This window comes from Podarcis raffonei, chromosome 4 (assembly GCF_027172205.1).
Source record: "Podarcis raffonei isolate rPodRaf1 chromosome 4, rPodRaf1.pri, whole genome shotgun sequence".
Classification (NCBI taxonomy): Eukaryota; Metazoa; Chordata; class Lepidosauria; order Squamata; family Lacertidae; genus Podarcis; species Podarcis raffonei.
The window spans coordinates 57,228,723-57,243,755 of NC_070605.1; the positions used below are offsets into that span (position 1 = coordinate 57,228,723).

The following is a 15,033-nucleotide window of genomic DNA, read 5'->3' on the forward strand; positions in this document are numbered from 1 at the left end:
AAGATTAAAACAGTAAATCATGTAACTTCACCTCATCACTTTCCCCCTTATTTGGAGGCAAACAAACGCACAGAGCAAGACACATTCTGACTCATAATTCCTCAAACCTGTAGACCTGAAGCTTGCCATGTGGAATACATCCTTGAGTCACTTGCATGAAGCCTGGTGGGAGCAGGGTTATTATCGTTCATTGACCCATTTAAGAGGCTCTCTCTCTCTGCTCTGGATTGCAGGCATGTGGCTGTATCTACTTATATCTAGCTTTATGTTGCTTCTCACACAATGCCAGCACCTGCTTTTAAGAACCAGATCCTGACAAAGTTGTCTTATTGAAAAATTCATTTTCATAATCTTTTAAGACAACATTTAATGAAAATTATATCTGTGTAGGAGAATGGATCATTTTATTTTTTTAAAGCATGAAAGCTGCCATCCTCGCTAATAATATTAAGAAGAATTTCAGTGTTATAGCTTTTTCTATGTCAAGCTTTCTTCTCCAACCACACAAGTCCAAGCCTACCAACTGGTTGTCTTTCTTCTGTAATGTTGGCATTAAAGAAGCAAACCTTGGCAGTAGCTCATAGGAAACAAAGGATTGGTAGTATCAGAATCTATTTACACATTACAAAGAAATGCATTGTGCTGAAATATAGACAACGTGCACTTTTTGTTTGCCACTTCAGGGGCAATGTGTGAAGTAGAGACTTGTGGATCTTAGTGTGGCAGTTTGCCTATCATAGTTACTCACAACCAAGACCCCAAACCATCTTTTGATTCTCATTTACAAGCAGACTTTGGTTTGAGAAAACCATAGTTTGCACTATTTGGACACCAGTTGGAAACAGACATTACTCTTCACATGTGGCGGAGTGGGGGGAGGAAATGTATGAGCTCAGCATTAACTCATTCATGCTCTTCCAAATTATGGTTTGGAGTGTTGTGCAATTGTGGCTGTTGTGTCAAGAGCATGTTGGTGACTTTTGGAAGGTTCCGGTTTGCTGTTGTTTGGTTTCCTTTCATTCTAATTGCTGAAGTTGTTGATAGTAGACTTTAGCTCCAAGTCAGAGGAGCTGGCTTATGAGAAGACTGAGGTGAAGGGAGATGGTCTCTGCTATCTCACCAAGAGGAATACCTGCACTGGGATAGATGGAGGTAGTCAAAAAGGTTAATGTACGGTTTAGCTCAGTGTTTCCCAACCTTGGGTCTCCAGCTGTTTTGGGACTTCAACTCCCATCATACTTAGCGAGCAAGACCAGTGGTCAGGGATGATGGGAAGTGTAGTCCAAACAAGGTTGGGAAACACTGGCTTAGCCACAAATCCCTTAAGAGAGGAGTCAACAACCTTTTTGGACCAGGGGGTACATTTCAAATTTTGAATGTGTGCTGAGGGCTCCAGTTAGACTGTCATATTGTAGCTATTTATCTGGGATCAAGTCCCGTCAAACACAAAAGACTTCTGAACTTTTTGCTTCATAACATTTTTTCTAGGAGGACTAGAGACTTAGTCTGCAGCACTTTCCTGAGGGCACCAGTGAAGACCTTTGTAGGCACCCTGGCACCCTCAGATGGTGGGCTGGTGACCCCTCTTTTAAATGGCTTAAGAAATAGTACCAGTAAAGTTATGGCCCGCTAGCCCCAAATTATGTGGTATTTTCTCTTCCTTTTGGGCTCAATCTGTGCTCTTACTAGTTTGTTGATTTTTGGATAACGTCAGCAAGATTACTGCTAAGAGAGAATTACTGTAAAGAGAAGTTTAAAGAACTTCACACTTCCTAAGGAAATCTAAGTTGACGTACATACAACATACTAATACGGCAGTGATGAATTTGTGGTAAACGACTTGTAGTTGGGCAGGAAGCATGAGGTCACACCATCTGCTAAATGGCCAGCCATGCTATAGTGCTATAGTGTTAGGGGTCCAACTGCCTAGTGGGTTGTCACGTCTCATTAGTTTCTCTGAAGAAAAGCATTATCCAGTTATTAAATTTATACAATGAATAGGCTGCTGCTGGGGGGGGGGGAGTATGGCATGCACAGCTTTAGAAAGATCCATAAACCTTACTTTGTAAAGACTTCCTTCTGTTTAACAACACAATGCAGTCTGTCAGATCTAATGCCTACCTGAAATTTAATCCATGGCTCTGAGAGAACAATAAAGTTAAAGGGGTATACAAGAGTTTCTGGAATCTATATTTTAGTTAAATTAACAATTTAACTGCTTCCCCCCCCCCCAGTTCATGCCATAGTTTCTTACCTGAATGATTCCTGCTTTTAGATAATGGTTCATATAAGTGCCTTGTGCTGTTATGCCAGAGATTTAGTTAAGAGATCAGTGCTTATAATCTCTCTCTAACTCCTTAGGCCACAGTTTTACAATAATAGTGTTTATCCCTTTGGAAATCATATTTACTTCCTACACTTTTTGAGGAAACTTTCCCACAAGCTTTTTATATTTTGGGACTCCATGATGGTGTCTTGAGATAGGATTGTTTTGTATACACATCATTTGATTAGGTTTTTCATTAACTGGTGAAGGCATTTTTGTAAGACAGCATATATTGTGGAGGAAAGAAGGGCATCTCTTGGTGTCTCTTCTAGATCACAAATGGTGACTTGGTCAGCATAATTCCGTTCCGCTACTGTTGTTTTGTTTTTAGCAATGCAAGGTATTCATTTTGTGCAGGTCTTAGACTTTTGCCCGAAAATTCTACCCCGACAGCACCAGTGTTTATAATCGCAGGAAGCATGCAATGCCAATATAGAATTTATGGGTCAACAGATTCTAAATCAGATTAGCCTCGAAATGTTATGCAGCAGAGAAAGGCTCTAGTTCTTTCTGTGTCTGAATATTTTTAATCTTCCATGAGGGATTATAAGGGGCACAATGCTGGTATTACATAGATAACTAGTCTCTACTTGGTTGACCTTCATAGGCAACAAGACCTTTCACCCATTTCCAGAGAAGAATAATGCATGCCATTGTGTTTTAGGGTCTCAGTAGCCTGAAATGCTCGTTAACAAAATCCAGTTCTTTAATTCATTTTGTACTCTTCCCCTTAAATAAATAAATAAATAAATGTTTTTACGCTTGGGTTAAATACTGTGGGGAGGCAGCAGTGTATACATTGCTTAACGTGGCTAGACCAGTTGTGAAATCCTGGGAAAATACAGTTACTTAATGTGGTAAGGCCAGTTGTGAAACACAGTGATGCAGGCAAAGGGAACCTGTGACCTACCAGAGGATGTTGCACTTCAGTTCCCATCATCCCTAGCAAGCATAGCCAATGGCCCAGGGATGATGGAAGTTGTAGTTTGTCTGTCTTTTTGTAACTTCCTTTCTCTCGAACTGGGATTCAAGACAGCTTACAACATTTTAAAAACATCAGTATAAAAGACAAGGTCATGAAAGCAAACTAGTTAAACACAATAGTTAAAAAATAAAGCACAATTAAAACTGGCACTGAGTTACTGATTGCCCTGATACCAGCCCAGTGGTCAACATCACTGGCACCTAGTTTTCAGAGGCCTACCTGAAAAAGAAGGTCTTAGCCTGCCAGTGGAGAGATAACAAGGAGGGAGCCCGTCAAACCTCTCTTGGGAGGGAATTTCACAGTATGGGAGCCGCCACAGAAAAGTCTGTCTCTTGTATCACCACCAGCTGTGCCTCTGATGTTGATGGGACCGAGAAAAGATGCTGTGCTGGTCCCGGGGGGAGGTTACCGTGGGGCGAGGTCCAGGACCTGGGTCGAGGGTCGGTAGTCTGTTCTCCACGGGCGAGGCGGGGTCCAAAGCGAGGAGCCGGGCAAGGACAGGAACTCTGGAGGAACAGGACTGGGTGCTGGCCGAAACAGCTCTTCAACGACATTGCTCCCGCAACCTGGGACCGGGCTGACTGGCCTTTATCTTCTCTGAGGCCAGGGGCGGTCCCGGCCCCCAGGTGACCCGCCTCTCCTGGCCTTAAGGCAAGCACTCCTCCTGGGAGAAACCAGTTCCCTCCGCCTCTCTGCCCTGAGCCTCTGCAGCTCAGGAGAGGCCGAAGGGTTACTGGACCCAGGGGAAGACTCACCTTCCCCCAACAGGGCTGGGAGAGGCGCACCTGTAGGCAATGCGTCCTCAATCGCCTCTGGAGCCAGAGTGGATTCACCTGGTGCCTGCTCCTGAGGATCCGGCACAGGTGCAGGCGCTTCAGAATCAAGGCCCTGCCCCAGCTCAGCCGGCACTGGAGGCGGGGACTCCTGTGCAGGCTGGGATTCCTCCGGTTCAGCCTCTGAATCGGATTTCCAGGCCATCACAGATGCTCAGCTGAGGATCATAGCGCCTGGACAGATTAGTAAGGGGAGATACAGATCTTTTGGGTATCCTGTGCCCCAGCCACATACGGCTTTATAGGTGATAACCATCACTTTGAATTGTGACCAGAAACAGACCAGTGGCCAGTTGTTTTCACAAGGAAGTAACATGTTCCCTGCAACTAGCCCCAGTGAGCAGTCTGGCTGCAGCATTCTGGGCCAGCTGAAACTTCCAAACATTTTTCAAAGGCACCTGCACAGAGAGCAATTTGCAGTAGTCCAACAGAGATGTAACTATGGCATACATCACCGTGGCCAGGTCTGACATGTCAGTAGTTTAGCAACATCTGGAGCACAGGTTCCCGCATACCTGCAGTACTGCCTGGATCCAAATTTCTATTTTTCTTTTTCTGCAGTTAAGTCATTTCCATCAAGCTAGTGACGTTTCCTGAACAATTGCTACATGTTCTCACCCAGCACACATTATTCTTGTTTGGAGGTGGACATCTCTGACAGCGTTCATTGTAAACCTTCTTCAACACTGGCAGCTTAAACGCAGCTTGCGGGATGCACTTAAGGTTGCACCTTGACAAATAATTTATGATGAGCGCTTTTCAGTATGCAGTTGGTATTTTTTGAAAGGTGTGTGGATACGGAGTGACATTTTATCTTGCTTTCAACTCCTTTTCATACTGTAAAGATTCCTGGAAATCAGTGAGGCTTGCGTTTTCAACACTGTTCAAGAGCCAAGTACATTGTAAACCTCTTACATGTTTGTCAAAATGTCTGTATAAACACAAATGATGGGGGTATAGCAGCTGGAGCAGTCTGCTAAAATCAATGCAGACATTACAAGCAAACTCTAGGCCTTTTCTTTCAAATCTGGCTTTTCAATGGCTGATGAAGATGAAAATGATTGACTTATTGAATGTCAAACTTGCTTTCTCACATTCGCTTCCTGCTGTTCTGTGACCATAGCAGAGTCGTGCTGGATGAGACCAAGGGCCCACCTAGTTCAGCATCCTAGCCTGGATCTAGACACATCAAAGAAGTGTTTCAGTTTAAAGCGTTGTATATTTAAACAGGGAAAACAGGTAGAAAAAAAACAAGACTCCACGTCGCCATCTCGTGGCACAGTGTAATACCACACATATAAATCGCTTTTTCTTTACCAGTCTAGCTGAGCCTCTGTTCTCACAGCAGCAACTCAGTGCCATTGGGAAGCCCACAATCATCAGGACAGGAGTGCAATCGCATTCTCCCACTCACATTTTCCAGCAACTGGAATCCAGAGGCAACCTGCCTCTGATCCTGGAAGTTAAGAAGTAGCCATTGGTAGTATTCTCACCCATCAATTCGTCTAATCCCGTTTTTAAAGCCATTTTAGATGATGGGCATCACTATATCCTGTGAATATCTTAGTTTCACTGTTTTATTTATTTATCATGTCATAAAATTTATGCACCACTTGATTGTAAAAACAAACAAAACTTAAAGCGGTTTTCAAAAAAAGAGACAAGACAATACATTTTATCAATAAGAAGAATTAGAAACAATGATTTGAGACTTTCAAAAAGTTGAAATAATAAACTAAAAAGAGGTTAAAGCTCGCATCAACTTTCTAAATATCTGGGTAAGGTAAAGGGACCCCTGACCATTAGGTCCAGTCGTGGCCGACTCTGGGGTTGCGGCGCTCATCTTGCTTTATTGGCCGAGGGAGCCAGCGTACAGCTTCCGGGTCATGTGGCCAGCATGACTAAGCCGCATCTGGCAAACCAGAGCAGCGCACAGAAACGCCGTTTACCTTCCTGCCAGAGTGGTACCTATTTATCTACTTGCACTTTGACGTGCTTTCGAACTGCTAGGTTGGCAGGAAAATATCTGGGTAAGCTTGCCTAAATAAAAATGCTTTTAGCAGGCACCAAAAGGAGTACGGTGAAGGCACTTGCCTGATGTCAACAGTGTAGGTGCTGCAACAACCTAATTTCTGCCTCTTAAACTACGAAGAAATAGATAAACAAAACCCAGAAAGGTGTAGCGTGCTTGAAATACCATGCTAAGACAACTCTACTAGGGAAAAGATCGTAGGTAATAAAATGGTAAAGAGCTTTTATTTACAACAAATAAATGTTCGCTGTTTATGTTTTCCTTGTAAGATTTTTCAAGAAAATGGAAAAATACAGAGAAGTTCTCTCCGCAGTGCATAGTTTTATTACATATTGAATATTAAACCAAGCACTTAAATTGAGGCTACCTGACAAGGTCTAGCTTGTGTAGAGACTAGCGACATCTTGAGTCTTAAATCAATCTTGGGATGCAAGTACTTCAGATTCTAATCTGCTAGAATGACTAGGAAGACGTGGGGTAAACTTCTAAACATTGCACCACCTTCTTTTGCAGGTTTCAAGACCTTGTTGAAAGGAATTTCAGGAAAGTTCAGCAGTGGAGAACTTGTGGCCATTATGGGTCCTTCTGGAGCTGGAAAGTCAACTCTCATGAACATCCTGGCAGGATACAGGTAAGTGAGGGCAACGGTCAATTCCCACATTATGTTGTTTAAATATAACTAATTTTAAGTGTGCAGCTAAACTTGTAATATGTGAGATGACAAACATGTGCTTGTAAACGTATGTAGAATGCATTTATGCCCACTGGAGAACCAGAATTAGCTGCACCTTCTTTGTCATATTTATTCACTATCACAAACTTGCATTTGCTGCCAGGGACACTGGTGGCGCTGTGGGTTAAACCACAGAGCCTAGGACTTGCCGATCAGAAGGTCGGCGGTTCAAATCCCCGCGACGCGGTGAGCTCCTGTTGTTCGGTCCCAGCTTCTGCCAACCTAGCAGTTTGAAAGCACGTCAAAGTGCAAGTAGATAAATAGGTACCGCTCCGGCGGGAAGGTAAACGGCATTTCCGTGCGCTGCTCTGGTTCAGAAGTGGCTTAGTCATGCTGGCCACATGACCCGGAAGCTGTCTGAGGACAAACACCGGCTCCCTCGGCCAATAAAGCGAGATGAGCGCAGCAACCCCAGAGTCGGTCACGACTGGATCAAATGGTTAAGGGTCCCTTTACCTTTACCTTATAATACATAGAAGAACCTTAGGTCTAATCCTTGTTCTTAAGCAAATATTTCACCTTGCATTTATAAAACATATTTTTTTAAAAAAGCCTTAATACATATCAGCAACACTGTTGCTCAAACCTGCTCCTGCAGATTTGGATTCCCTGGTTTAAAGTCTACAAGTGTTTTGATAAGACAAATATTTTCACTCATTGTGCTGCATGATTGAGAGAACTCCAGAGATTTAGAAGTAAATACTATGCCACCTGCTCCGAGGGCTGATTTGCTCATTGCAGTCTTCTGAACGTAGGACTTGTCTACAATCTCATGATTTACAAAACAGCCTTGGAGCTCTCGGTGAGTCAGATGAGTGAGTGAGATCCCTTCACACATTGTGTTTACTTGCATCTGCAGAAGCATAATTGACTTGCATGTCTTTTTTAAAAAATGTAAAGTGCACATAGGGGTAGGAGACAAATTTGGTTCAGTTCACCTTTAAAGGCAAACCTGCCTAATTCACACTTTAAGAACCAAAGAATAGCTATCCTTCAAAATTTACACGTCTCCTAATTTGGGAATGGAATTTTCTAGCCAAGCAATGTTTACAAAAATGTAGAGTGCATAATCGTTAACATGATAGTGAGAATACCATAACAATGCATTGTATTAGGGGAAATCACTTGCAAAAGTGAGTACATTAGTCAAATCTGCATACTTACATAAGGCTAAATTTGCATCAAAATGCAGATGAACTTCCATGAGGATTTTTTTAAATGAAAATTGATCATTTTACTACGAATTCATAAAATATTATATGCATAAAACTGGCAGAAATTGTGCAGAAATGTGGAGAACAGAATTCAAGACTGAAAAATGGGAAACAGAGAACTGTATTTGACAAATAAGTCAGTCCCTAAGTACAAGCCAGCCCTTAGCTTTGTCTCCCCCTAAAGGATGTGAAGGAAAGTTTCATGCTCTTTTTCTTTTCTTGACCAATTTCAGAGAGACTGGGATGAAAGGAGAGATCCTCATCAATGGACAACCCCGTGATCTGCGCTCTTTCCGCAAAGTGTCCTGTTACATAATGCAAGATGACATGCTACTTCCACATCTTACTGTCCAAGAAGCCATGATGGTAATTGAACCATATTCCACCTGAACTTCCCCATGACTGTGGCTTCAGGACTGCTTGATCCTTTATAAGGCTTAACCCTGTGTGCTGTTACCCTGACAAACCTCTTTGCAGGCTTAAGTGCTGCAAAGTGAAGCAGTCTTTAGACTTGACCACTCTGCTCTTGCCTTGGAGCAGACAATGAGAAGTTTGTTTTATAGCTCAAAGGAAGAAGTCCCATTTTATTCATTATTTACCGAACTTCTAAACTGTCCTTCTTCAAAATAATTCCCAGAGCGCAAGCATTAAATAAGCAATCAATAAAACATGTCTGAAATGATAAAACCTTGATCAAAACTTTCCAGAGTGGTTAACAAACATTAAATAATTAAAGAAATACAATTAAGATTATAAAACCTAGGGAAAAGGTCATCAATCAACATGTCTAAAAACCCTCATGAACAGTAAAACAATAAAAAACAGCAGGCTTTCATCAAACAAACAAACAACCCTAGGACCAGTGCTTTTTTTCTGTGGGGACGCAGGGGTATGCATACCCCTAAACATTTTATGAATCTTTGTACTTTTGTCCATTAACTGTATTTATTTTCCCCGATTTGAACTATAAAATGGAGGTTTTATTGAGTCAAAATGAGAGTACCCCTAAACATTTTTTAAGGGGGGGACACTGTCTGGGACATTGTGCACTGGTAGAATTTAATTGGATTTTCCAAAGGCCTGGGTACCAGAAGCCCAGTAATGTGATGACTGTCCACGCCTATAGGGAACCACTATTGTGACTATAGGTGCAGGCTGATGATCAGAGCAACACTACAAAGAAGGCCTTCTCCTTCCACTACCATCCACAACAGGGCAACGAGAAGCGCCTCACTTGCCTTTTTCACTTCGTGGAGGGGATTCAGAAGAGAATTTGTGAGGAAAAATAAATAGATACCGTATCCATATTTCTTTTTTTAAGAAAAGAGCCTGAGTTACAAATCTGTATTATTAAAGGGCTGGCCATCCATTACTCTGCACCCCTGCTTTTCAATTCTGGAAGTCACTTGTTTACACACAGAAGATACAGCTGCAGTATATAAAGCAAAAACACATTAATACTCTAATGTGCATAGAAAGTGTGGCTCCCTGTATAGAAGAGCCTGTCTTGCCAGTGGCAGGTCTTTGAAATATCCTTTCTAGCCTGATGCATCTAACTAAAGCTTATCTCCCTGTCATTTCAGTTTAATGATAGTCCAAGGTCTTTGGGAACGACCAAAATACACACTCCTTGCCTCTTCCTTCACTTCCCTCTCAACAAGGCTGCTTGTTCCATAAACAAACACTGGGCTAGGAGGCAAAGCCAGCCGCCTTTGGCCTAGTGCCAGAGAGGCTGATTTGAGCTGACAAATCTAAAAATGTCCGTTGTCCAGGCTTCTGTGAAATCCACTTGGCAGTTTTGTGCAGAGACCTGAAGAGCGTTCAGTTACAGGGTCAACTGCTCTGGGATGGCCTGGTCAAAGACAAGCTACTCATTTTTCCAGCGATTAAATGCATTATTATATTGAGGACTTTTTGGGGAAATATTTATTTAAATGTTATTTAAACATATCTTCTAGGATCAAAAGATTCAGAGTAGTTCTTTTTTTAATTGCAGCTGCCCAAAGGAAAAAATAAATAAAACAAATCTGCTGCTATTGGCCACTGTTTTTGCTTTGTCAACACCTTCATCTGTTCTTTGCTATGTCAGTGGCAGTAGGTCTCTGAATACCATTTGCTGGGAATCACAGGTGGGAAGAGTGCAGTTGTGTTCTGGTCCTGCTTGCAGGCTTCCCAGAAGGCATCTGGGTGGCCACACTGAGAACAGGATGCTAGATCCAGCAGGCTCTTAAGTCCAAGTGTCTTTGTGTGATTACCCACCCATTGTTTATTCAGAAAGCAATTCATTGACTCAAAGATCAGAACTCTGAAACTTCCTGGTTCTTAGAGAGACCAGGAAATTGCAGGGAGGGAGACATAAAGAGGGTCTTCCCGTTGAATAAAAATATGGACTTCCTCCTTATGTTTAAATACAGTGGGGCCTATGTAAGATGTTTACATGAGTAAACCTTACCTTTCCATAGCAACTTGAGTCAAGCTGAACCAAGTTATAGTCTGAAGGGATGAGAGGTGTACACGGTGTTTTATCAATTTGTTCTCCTCTCTCATCAAACTGATATCCAATCTTCCCAAGTGTGCCATTCGTGCAACTCTCTTCTTCCTAAGGTTTGTCTGATCATGAGAAACGATTTAAATACAGAGTCAAGGAGGAAAAGAGGTGGTAAAGGACTCTTGCTGGATTGCACTTCCTCAAGACAGAAGCATTGCTTGTTTGAAAAGCATTCTAATCTCAAAGGCATCCTGTGTATAGGAGCTTCAGTTATCTAAGAGAAGGCTCCGAATTAAGCCACATCTGCACTATACATTTAAAGCAGTATCATGTCACTTTAAACAGTCATGGCATCCCCCAAAGCATCCTGGGAACTGTAGTTAGTCAATCATGTTGATAGTTGATGGAGTCTTCAGAGATGAGTGTCTAACAAGGATTATGTTTGGCCTACTATTTCAGGTATCTGCTCATCTGAAACTTCAGGAAAAAGATGAAGGCAGGAGAGAAATGGTATGTATAGTACTTTGCTCAAGGAATAAATCTGAAACATACTGAATATTTTTAATGTAATTGTGAAAACTGAGCTAAAAATTAGTTCCTCCTTGCTTGTGGGGAATGAAATATGTATGCAGCACTCTTTATATCAGTAACAAAGGAATTTAGGATAAACTATTCGAATTTTGTGCTTTTTGGGGTGAGGGCAGATTGAAGACATGCTTATTAAAAAGAAGCCCCAGCTGCTTGCCTACCATTTATAGAACCAGCAGTTAATGGTTAAATTTCACTCAATGTAAGAATAAGAGAGGAAAGAAAAATATGTTGAAAGGACTCACAGGAATGTTCAGACAATTATAAGGATGCTTCATTTAACAGCTGGATATTATATTTTAGCTAGATTTGCAGCTCAGCTTTTGATCTTGTATAGACAGCAGTATAAATAGTTGTTTGGGGTATGTGGCTGAAAGGCAATTCATTGTTGTAGAGACCGTCGCAAACAGTGAGTTAAAGAGATTTCACTGATGAACGTTCCCAAATCGAGCAGGACTGAACTCTCCACACATCAACTAATGGGTGGGAGGGGTTCAATCCTGCTTGCTGCAGGGATTGGCTCATGCAGCTGATCCAGACACATCTCTACCTGCCCCACACCTGACATCAGATATGACATCTGCTTTTTTTGGTTTTTGAAAATTGCCCCAGTGGACCAAACAGGGGGTCCTGATTTGGTCTGCAGGCTGGAGTCTCCCCGCCCTGTTGAATGTGGACAGCACTTGTGAAGACCCTTTGAAATACTTTGTTGTCCCTCATTTCAGGTAAAGGAGATCCTGACAGCTCTGGGTTTGCTGTCCTGTGCCACTACGAGGACCGGAAGTCTTTCAGGCGGGCAGAGAAAGCGTCTCGCTATTGCTTTGGAGCTGGTGAACAACCCGCCAGTTATGTTTTTTGATGAACCTACCAGGTAATTTGTATTCCAACCTAAAGATGGTATCATCATCATCATCATTATTTAGTGCATGGCTTGCAGTACTGCATTGATCCATGGCCCACCCTCCAAGGGTCATGTGGGAAAGTGCATGGGGCCAAGGCAGAAAACCAATACTTAAAAAAAATTAAATACTTGATTGCTAGAATGCATGTAGTAGATTATTATTCCCTATTATTCTTTCATCTTTTATCCAAAGCCAATCCCTTCCCTTCATTAATCCCCACAACCCATTCTGGTTTTAGTTTATTTAAAACTGATTATCATTCAATCTAATTATTCCTTCTTCCATCCAAAGGTAGTTCCTTCGCTTCCTTAATCTCCCCACTCCTGAACTCTTTCTGTTTTTATTTCATTTCATGTTTTGCTTTGTTTATATGGTTCCAGTTCTACTTCCTCCATTCCACCCCCACCCCCAAACTCCTAACAAGGAATTTTATGTGCTCACCAGTACCTTTTAAAGTAGAGGTCTATCATGGATGCTTTAGTTGAGATTCCTGCATTGCAGGGGGTTTCAACCAGATGACTGACCTTACAATTCTATGGTTCAATATACAATATGATGCTGACTTCACTAGTTCTGATTCTGCTGATTGCTGACAGTTGGTGCCATTGTTTCTCCTGCTGTGATGCCTTCAGCCGCAATCTCTGGCTGCCAGTGCATCACAGGCAACTTCCAAGCAGTGCTGTTAATAGGGCACCCAGAAGTTGCAATGCAGAACCAAAAATGTGGTGTCCCAGGGCTTGGGAACCCTGAGTTTATAAAACAGAAGCCCACAGTGGCAGCCATAAGTGTACTGAGATGTGTAAGGTCCCAGATCCTTTGAAAACTAGGACGTACCGGTATATTGTTGGCCAACAAGTGCAAGATACGAAAAGCTGAAAGTGAGATGGAGCGAGAAGGATGCTTTAGGGAACAGAAGTCATTAAGATGTTAAGAGCAATCTTGTAGCTGCCAAACTAAAATGTGAAAAACCAGGGAGAGCCAATGGTGGTAGCCAGTGCAGCTCATTGGAAATGTCTCCTCCTACCCAAACCCTGTTGGGATTGTGGAGCTTCTGTTCTTTTAATTCAAAGGGGCTATTATGAACATCAGCGAGTGAAAAAAACAAGCCTGACAAACTCCTTTTCTTCCTAGCGGCCTGGACAGTGCATCCTGCTTTCAAGTCGTCTCCTTGATGAAGGCTTTAGCACAGGGTGGTCGGTCCATTATCTGCACTATACACCAGCCCAGTGCCAAACTCTTTGAGCAATTTGACCAGGTACTTACTTTGATTTCTTTTTTGCCACACGCATGGATGTATAAAGAGTGCACTCACAGCTGCATCTAATTTCCTAGGCCACAATACTGTATCTGAGATCTCATTGCACTGACATACAGATAGAATAGCTTCCCAGTCTCACTTCATGGCCAAGAGTATGTATTTTTCCTCTCTCTTTTCCTCGCTGCATAAGCTTCATGTGAGGCTGATGCTGCACATCAATCTCAGTGGTATCTATGCTGACTGGCAGTGGCATTCCAGAGTCATTCAGAGAGGGGGCTTCCCCACCCCTATCTGGATGGAAAGAAGATGCACTCCCACAGAACCATGGCTATTCTGTGCTGAGGTGGCAGTTCTACTCCACATATACTCAGGAAATTTTGCTACCTCAGAAGTTCCTCTGGGAGGCTGCTTGTTTGAAAATGCCTGCATGTCGACACCCCCTTTTTATATGGAAACCTTGTGTCACAGAGAAGTCAATGGACTGATAGGTTGGATCTTGATGGTTCCTGGGGATCTATTCACACAGAGAACCTAACGTACACCACCCTGGAGGTGATTTTCATGATCACGGCAGCACATTTTTCAGTCATTCCAGTTGGGAAAAATTGCTTCCAAGGAGCCACAGCTGGGATTGGGTGACACTTTAAAGTGCTCTGAGGGCCTCATTAAACATTATCTGCTAATGCATGCAAATAAACCCCAACATGACTGCAACTCCTTTGCAAGGGAGGGAGCAGTTTACAGCAGAGTCCTGGCAGAGGGATCCATTGTATCAGGACTGTGCTGCAGAATGCACCTACAATGAAGTATTAGTCCGGAGGGGCCCTCAGCGGAAAGCAAGTGAAGAATGACAATTATAGAATCAATTTTACTCGGTTACTCCTCTTTCTTTGATGGTTTCATGTTCAGCCTGTTTTCCACTATGTGTCTGAAGACAGAGTTTAGTAGATAAAAACCCTTCATGTGTTTTCCAGAAGTGAAGGCCTCAGAGTTGAGACTACTTACTTCTGAGAAATCACATTGCTTCCTGATAAGTATACTAAAATCCCTCGGACGTTGCTGTGTCGCAGTGTCCTTTGATTTAGACTCTTAGCAAGGAATCTTGCTACTTTCCCCTCTGATCAGATAGTGGTTTACTGAATAGGTTTACAAGGCAGCCAGTCTCGAGTATTATTTATCATTTGTTCTTTTTCTTTCTTTCAGCTCTATGTCTTGAGCCAAGGGCAGTGCATTTACCGTGGGAAAGTGTTAAACCTAGTCCCTTACTTGAGAGATTTGGGTTTAAATTGTCCAACGTACCACAATCCAGCAGATTTTGGTGAGCAAATGGAATGATTTCTTGGTTGTGCTTATTTGTTTTTGTTTTGAACAAGCTCTTGAGAGCAAAACGGAAATTTATTTTTAATATATGTCATAAAATGATAAAACTCTTTCTTGTTAAATCACACCCTCTAGTGGTAGGCAAGCATGCTGAACTCAGCACATGAATAAGTTCTTAGAAATGAAAAATTTGGGCGCAGGCAATGTCATGTCTCGTTTCCTACCATCATTTCCCCAGAACAACTGAAATGATTTTAAAAATCTGAATTACCTGAAGTTCTTCCTTCTGTTCAATAGAAAAATCCAAGAAGTCCAGTTTTATTTGAATTTTGAAACCGTAGTGGCTGGACTTGC

At 42.3% G+C, this 15,033-nt stretch overlaps 1 protein-coding gene across 2 annotated transcripts in view; it reads left to right on the forward strand.

Moving 5' to 3' along the window:
• Window positions 1-15,033, forward strand: part of ABCG1 (ATP binding cassette subfamily G member 1) — a 43,150-nt gene that overhangs the window by 20,153 nt on the left and 7,964 nt on the right. For both annotated transcript variants that reach the window (XM_053386789.1, XM_053386790.1), the window contains exons 3-8: window positions 6,690-6,807; window positions 8,357-8,489; window positions 11,071-11,121; window positions 11,925-12,070; window positions 13,233-13,356; window positions 14,563-14,677. In XM_053386789.1, coding sequence (XP_053242764.1) covers window positions 6,690-6,807; window positions 8,357-8,489; window positions 11,071-11,121; window positions 11,925-12,070; window positions 13,233-13,356; window positions 14,563-14,677 — 687 coding nt within the window. The remainder of the gene's footprint in view (window positions 1-6,689; window positions 6,808-8,356; window positions 8,490-11,070; window positions 11,122-11,924; window positions 12,071-13,232; window positions 13,357-14,562; window positions 14,678-15,033) is intronic.